The following is a 7,950-nucleotide window of genomic DNA, read 5'->3' as shown; positions in this document are numbered from 1 at the left end:
TACACTATTAAAATAGTTCAGGGGGTAAAAAATACACTATTAAATAGTTCATGGGGTAATAGGTCCTCCATAAAAGTTTGGTATCGTAACAACAATTTCGATCAAAATTGAGATATTTTTCAGACCCTTATCCCAAATTAAAACTACACATAAGGTATATGAATACTTGCGTAAGTTTTGACCCAAAACATACGATTATGGAGATTGGAGATTAGAGAAAACACTTTTAAAATTTAATTTGTTATTTCCTCCGCACCCTCCAATACTCCCAAACCCCACCCCCAACCTCCCATATTTTCACTCCATAATATTTTTCCAAATTATATGAAAATGGTCTTTATTAGGGTTTTATCTTGATTTTCTTATCATATTTTTTTTTTTAAAAAAAAAAAAAGTCAAAGTATTATCATAAAAAGAGATTTAAGATTAATATTGATAGATAAAAAGGGAATGAATAAAAACTACATGTAAGGTATATGAATACTTGCATAAGGTTTGACCCAAAACATACGACATCACATTTTTCCTGTGGAGATTGGAGACTAGAGAAAACACTTGTAGACACGTCATTTCAAGTTTAATTTGTTATTTCCTCCTCACCCTCCAATACTCCCAAACCCCACCCCCGACCTCCCACTTTCCCACTCTATAAAATTTTCCTAGATTATATACAAATGATCTTGAGATCGAATAGTATCTTTCTTGCTTATCAATCAAATCCCACAAAATAAGTAACAAAGAAACCCCCACTTATTTTCCAAAAAATATATATTTTTATTTTATACCAAACACACCTTGAATCTTTTTTGGTAAGTGATTCTGACAAGGCCATCCCACTTGCTAATATACAAAATAGTGCCATCTCTACTTTATTTCTCAAGTATATTCCCACCACAATGCAAAAAATGTGTTCCAATCCAAGTCAATGCTTTATATTTAATCTTTTTTGCTTCAATGGATAAAATTTCCACTTTCTTATTAGTTTCTTGGATTATATTATTTTATTAACTATTATGGGCTTCTTGAATACTTCAACATATATTATATATATACCCCTTTTTATTTCTACTCATTCATTATACACTTAGGTGGAAACAAGTTTGAAAAAAATACTATACTAGCTTCCTTTGTTCATTCAATGGCCAAAATATATCCAGAAACACTCAAGAACTCTTCTTCTTCTTCTTCGTCGTCTTCGTCTTCGTCTTGTTATGTGACATCCACAAGAGAAACATTTACTATATGGATGAAATCCCTAGTGTATCATGGAAATGGTTGTACTGTTTTTAATTCTAAAGGTGATATTGTTTTTAGAGTTGATAACTACCAAGAAAGAAATAGTAATGAAGTTTTCCTCATGGATCTTAGTGGACAAGTTCTCTTCTTTATTAAAAAAGAGGTAATAACAAAAAAACTTACTAGTGTGTCCTTTTTCCGGTTTAGTTTCTCATATGGTGTTCAGTATTCACTAGGACATGATTAAATGGGAATTCCCAAAATCATTGGCATAGTTAGAGTAAACATAGCTTCTTGTTAAAGGCGATTTCATTTTTAGGACTTAAACTTGAGTTAATTAAGTTTAATTTTAATTAATTATATTGTTTTGAACTTTGTTATATTTTTTTTTCTACAGAGACTAAGATTACTTGGTAGGTGGAGTGGATATTTAAGTGGTGGATTTAAAGGAAAGCCATGGTTTCAAGTGAGAAGAAATTGGAAGTATTCAAAAGGAGATGTTATTTGTGATGTAAATTTAGGGTGTGATAAATCTATAGGAAGTTGCTATAAGATTCAACAAATCGACAAAAAATCATCATTTCAAATCTCAAATAATACTGGTCAACTTGTCGCAAAGGTAATTATTCAATTCAAAGAATTTATTTTGAGTATTTATAATTAAACAACATTATACTATATATTTTTTTGTTTTATTAATTAAAATTGTGTATATTATATAGGTAAATCAAAAGCAATCATCAAGAGGATTTGGGTATGGTGATGATGTGCTAACTCTAGAAGTGGAACCTCAAGTTGATTACTCATTTATTGTGGCTCTTGTGACAATATGTGGTTTGATTAAACACAAATTATAAAGAGCACAATTAGTCTAAAATTGACTATTGCAAGATATAATCCTGAAAATTCAAAATTCATGGTCTCCTCAACATACATGAACCATGAAATTTCAAGCTGGCGCGAATGCTATCGAATGGAAAATTTTCATTTTTCAGTTCAAAATCCGATTTGAGGAAAAAAAAAAGTTCTAGGTCAAGGTAGTAGCACGTATGGTACAACATCAGTCCCTTGATCTCAGTGCAATGTATGAGACTTAGTCAAGAGATCGATCTGAAGATACCGATAAAAAAAAAGGAAAGAAGGTAGATATTACTTTGATTCATGTTGAGCTTCATGTTCATTTTGGGCCTTCTGTTGACTCAAGGCCCATTAAAACCGAGCCCACTGGCCCATACTTCATGGTTTGACAATTTTGCGTATATGCTTTCATGTATAGTCTATTTAGTTGATTAATTCATTTATAATACAAAGTTTTGTACTGTTACGAGTTCATTTGGGTTGACTGATTAAAAATAGTTGACTAGTTTCAAGTGTAAAATACTGAAATTTATTTTATCAATAAATAATTATGCGTTTAGATAAAAAAAAATTGTTGAATGTGATAAGAATCAATAAGTGTGTTCAACACTTTTTTCTAAAATAGATGAAATACCCTTAATAACAGGGTGAAAGCAAGATATAAAAGGAGCTACAGATTTTATTTTGGACATGATATTTTGGTTGGAATTACAAAAAATATTAGCGATTATATCGTATAGTAAAAAGTTTGGTCAAACAATAAATACGCTTATAAATATCTTGATTCACTCGTTGCATTCATCCAGTATGCATGTGCCAAACACCATCCACATGGTGTGACTAATAAGATGATTGAATGTCCAGGTGAATGTATATAAGACTAGATGTTGGTGCGTGTGTCAGCACGAGCTCAAAATATGTCATTATTTTTGTCTCAATTTATGTGATATAAACGAAATTTGAAGAATCAATCAATTTTATATATATATATATATATATATATTAAAGCTATTAATTTATTCTAATTTTTGCGTCATTTTTAAATAATGTATGTTACTTTTCATTTCAATTCACATGGATACTCATAAATATTTTAGTTGTTTGTTTATTGTGAATTTTGTAATAACTTTTGATGTCATTCAAATATTATATGATACTTCTTTTGTTTCAATATAAATGGTACATATGAAATTAGAGAGCAAACCAAAATATTTTCAATAGCTAATTATTGTGATTTATAATATCTTTTATATAAATTTTAATAATATATGTTACTCCATCTATTCATACTCATACTGATAAAATTTCAAGAATGAATTAAACCTTTGATAATGAAAAGAAAATTGGAAAAAAGTGAAATAAAGAGATACAAGGAGCCCACATGAATGAAAAATGAGCCTACTTTTCGGTTGAAGTAAAGCAAAAAGTGAAATATGAAATGACTTTTATGTCCTATAAAGAGAAAGTGCAATTGTAAAGCAGGTACTCCCTCCGTCCCATTTTATGTGGCAATATTTGATCGGGCACGAAGTTTAAGAAATAAATGAAGACTTTGAAATGTTTGCTAAATTATCCTTTAAAAAGTAGATTCATCTTTCTATCTCCTTATAAATGTATTGGAGTATTATTTTAAGATTAAGTTGGATCAATAAGGGTAAAAAAAGAATTGTACCTTTAAATACTTCTTATATAAGGAAATGTGACATTCTTTTTGGGACTGACCAAAAAGGAAATGGTGCCACATAAAATGAGACGGAGGGAGTATAATATTGTTTCAACATAGTATTATAAAAATTCCAATATTGCCCCTGGCTAGGGAAGCATGCATATTGACCAAAAACTGTTTACCTAGCCTCTTATACTATATAGTACTTCCTCCGTCCTATTTTATGTGAGGTAGTTTGACTCGATACAAAGTTTAAGAAAGAAATGAAGACTTTTAAAACTTGTGGTCCAAAATGAATGAATAGAAATTTCCCTCTATACCATTTTATGTGAGGTAGTTTGACTCGACACGGAGTTTAAGAAAGAAAGGAAAACTTTTAAAACTTGTGGTCTAAAATGAATGAATAGAAATTTCCCTCCGTCCCATTTTATGTGAGGTAATTTGACTCAAACACGGAGTTTTAAGAAAGAAAGGAAAACTTTTAAAACTTGTGGTCCAAAATGAATGAATAAAAATTTGTGTGAATGTAAATCATTTCATTAAGGGTAAAATAGATATTTTATAGTTAAATTATTACTTAATATAGAAATGTGTCATTCTTTTTGGGACTGATTAAAAAGGAAAGTAAGTCACATAAATTAAGACAGAGAGAGTAGTAAATAACACATGTTAAAATTATTCCAAGTCTAAAAATCACATGCAAAACCTTATTCACATAGTAATATCTTCTTATTGACAAGCTGCTAGGGCCTTTTAATTTATTTTACTTTTTTAAAAAACTAATAGGGGCTTTCTATCGACATTGCAAATCAAAATTCTAATATGTTAGAAAAATAATTAAATAACTATTTTTATATATTTGAAAATAATTAAATTACAATTTTATCTCTACTGTTATAATATAAATATCTCAATTTTCCTTACTTGTATCCGATTTTTATCCGACTACACATATTACCTTTATACAAGAATTATCACATCTATTCTCCTTCAATCAGCAACTTTATTCATCAACTCATCAAGAATTATCATATCTAGGGTGATAATTTTGCGAGTTAGGTCAAATTTTGATGGATCATAATGAATCAAAATATTACTCCCTTCGTTTCACAAAGAATAGTCTAGTTTGACTTGACACGGAGTTTAAGAAAATAAAGAAAATTTTTGAATCTTGTGATCCTAAATTAAAGTTATATCAAATGTACAAAATTGTCCTTTAATCTTGTGACCTTAAACATGTCACATGGAAAATTGAAATTAAAATGTTGCCAAAAAAAAAAAGAGGTCATTCTTTTTTAAGCAGACTAAAAAGGAAAGGAGATCATTCTTTTTTAAACGGAGGGAGTATAAATTATTAACAAGATACATAAAATTAATTACAGGTACTTTTACATGAAAAAAATAAAGCACAAGTGAAAACAAGATATAAAAGATTAAATGTTTATAAGATAGTATGATGTGACAAATAAGGTGATTTAGATGTTTATAAGTTAAACACATTATACAATTATTCCAAAGTCTAAAAATCACATGGAAAACCTTCTTCACATAATACCTTCATATTGACAAGCTAATAATGGACTTTTAATGAAAATAATAATTTGGGGTCTGAAAAATCTACAAACAAGTTGCTACAAGATTCAACAAACTGACAAAAAATCATCATTTTGAATTGTTAAAAAGTGATTATACTTTTGACCTTTTTCTTATTATTTTTTTAAAATTATACTAATTATTTTGTTTTATTTAATTTGATATATTAATAGTGAAAAGTTCAAAATTCATTTTGATCCTCCAATGAACCATGTTGGTCTTCTTGTTCTTTTTGGACCTTCTGTCAACTCAAGGCCACTTTAGACTTGGCCCACTATACCAAGTCCAATTAGCTTTGTGATTAGATACTTATGTGTTTTGACAATTTTGCCCATGCGTATATATTTTCAATTATAGTCAAACCTTTTGTGTTTGAACATTTCAATATGGCTGCTAAAGTGAGGTGATGTTATATACGTGTACTGACATTTGACGATGCTTAAACTCCATTTAGCTGTTGTAAATAACTAGTTTAATGATTGTGTATCAAGAAGAAGTAATGTATTTGCTAATGTAATTGATATAACCAAAACAACATAAAGAGTACGAACATAAAAAGAGCAAACATCTATAGCCTTTTTCATAAATTTATGACCATAACTGATGGATATCGTTTAAATGCAATTTTTTTTCTTTTAATATCTGTAATTGAAATACACTATGTGCATGACAATTAATGATATATGATTATATAATAATGAAAGAAACAAAAACAATCTATTATTTAACAGAAATATTTTAGAACTTTGAATTAAATTATTAAAATTTTTATATTAATTAATAAAGTGTTTACAATAACATCCAAAATAACGTATTGCAAACATGTAGTTAATATCTTATAAAATTGAATTAATCCTCAATATTATAAAAGATAATATTACTATGTGAAGTTGATCACTCATTTTATTGAAATGCTCTTATTAAATATATTAATATCAAGACAGGATGAGAAGATTCCATTCTCATATGTGCATTGATTTTTTTACTAGTTCATTATAATTCAATCTTAGTTTGAAACATGACAACATTTAAGATAAAAATTAGAACTTATCCGACATATATGTGTTATCCTCTATCATTGCACTTAGAAAATCGTAAAAATCTTCTGTCTTTTATAATTTAAGTTGTTTAAAAAAAATCAAAAACATGAGATATACATATGTTTTTACTCATATTTTTGTCATCTAATTATCGCCCAATTCCTCTTAACAATGAAATTGATGAGTAATAAAATTTAGAATCCAACTATGATGGAATCAATCTGGCCTATAGGAAATATAGTTAAAAATTAGGTTAATATAATTATTTAAAATTGTAGTCAGTTATGAGAATGGACTAGAACTGTGGTCTACTTGATTTCATAAGATCTATTTCGATACTTAGTATACAAAATTAATAAATTTGATTTACCTAACGTTTTTCGACCCTAATCTATATATATATAAAGCTAGATAAAAAAGAAGTGATGTGGCACCTCTCAATGGCCAAGGATCCTATTTATTTATTTTTTGTCGTCTTTTTTGACATTTTATTTTTATTTTTTTAATTATTGTATTTTATAAAATCATTTCTTTAATTCATACATCTTCAATTACATAAAACCTCTTAATTAATTTAGTAATGTTTATAACTCATCACCTTTCATATTCATAACCTTCAAAATATTTAATGTATAAATTTATAACTCTTCAAAATCACACTTATAAAAACCTATTTTGAGACATATGTGATAATTATTTTATTTTCATTTTTCTTATTTTTCATCGTTTGTCTCTTTGGTTGGTTAATTTTTTGTCTTCTTTGATATGATTTTGTAGGAGAGAGATCTATAAAGAAGAATATTAGACATTTTTGCATAGTTTGATTTTACGAGGTAAAATGATTTGACATGCATAATATAACTATCACTTTTTTCTATTGTAATTATGTTTTAATAATTTTTTTGGATTCTTGATTACACGAATCATGATTATTATTTTTTTAGAAAAAATGATTTGATTTTTTTCTCTTTGCTTCTCTTTATAGTTTCTAGAGAATATTAATGTTAGACATTCTTGCATAGTTTGATAATGATTTGACATGTTTAATATAATTATCACTTTTTTTTATTGCAACTATACATTTAATATTATTTCTTTTGGATTCTTGATGAAACAAATCATGATTTTTTTTTAGAAAAAATGATTTGATTTTTCTCTTTTGCTTCTCTTTGTAGTTTTTGGAGAATTGAATTATGTTATGTTGATAACAGGTTCCTTCTTTCTTCTTTTAACTCATAACTAAGTATTCTTTAAACTTTTTACTTGATTAGTTAACTTTATTTTTTTGTTTGTTTTTTGTTGTTGTTGTAAGGTTAACTTACCGGAATTTCAGGTCTGGATATTTTTGAAAATAAATATAGAAAAAGGAGTTAACATATCCATATATGCTACTCAAGAAAGTATGTAGATACAATTTTATAGTTATGTGGATCAAGTTTTTATTTATTATAAAATGAATAGAACATGGGAATGTAAAGTGAATTAATTTTAAAAATATAGTTTAATTTATAGAAAAAAATATGATAATTAATATAAACTCTAATTATATCTTATTTA

General features: G+C 27.3%; 1 protein-coding gene across 1 annotated transcript; it reads left to right on the top strand.

The window, feature by feature from the left end:
- The first annotated feature begins 1,094 nt into the window (after positions 1 to 1,094).
- LOC102597911 (protein LURP-one-related 11-like) lies at positions 1,095 to 2,495 on the top strand. The gene is made up of 3 exons (XM_006360622.2): positions 1,095 to 1,399; positions 1,634 to 1,855; positions 1,959 to 2,495. Exons 1-3 carry the CDS (start codon positions 1,139 to 1,141, stop codon positions 2,091 to 2,093), a joined length of 618 nt encoding a protein of 205 aa, XP_006360684.2. The 5' UTR covers positions 1,095 to 1,138; the 3' UTR covers positions 2,094 to 2,495.
- Positions 2,496 to 7,950: the final 5,455 nt, after the last annotated feature.

The sequence above is a fragment of the Solanum tuberosum genome, unplaced genomic scaffold, assembly GCF_000226075.1.
Source record: "Solanum tuberosum cultivar DM 1-3 516 R44 unplaced genomic scaffold, SolTub_3.0 scf00331, whole genome shotgun sequence".
NCBI classification, from domain to species: Eukaryota; Viridiplantae; Streptophyta; class Magnoliopsida; order Solanales; family Solanaceae; genus Solanum; species Solanum tuberosum.
Note: the sequence above shows the minus strand (reverse complement) of the source record. Positions and strands in the feature narration are given on the sequence as shown.

Excerpts from the sequence above, each read along its gene's own strand:
- LOC102597911 (XM_006360622.2), top strand. The coding sequence starts at position 1,139 with ATGGCCAAAATATATCCAGAAACACTCAAGAACTCTTCTTCTTCTTCT. Across the intron at positions 1,400-1,633 it reads TCTTCTTTATTAAAAAAGAG|AGACTAAGATTACTTGGTAG; the intron begins GTAATAACAAAA and ends TTTTTTCTACAG. Across the intron at positions 1,856-1,958 it reads CTGGTCAACTTGTCGCAAAG|GTAAATCAAAAGCAATCATC; the intron begins GTAATTATTCAA and ends TATATTATATAG.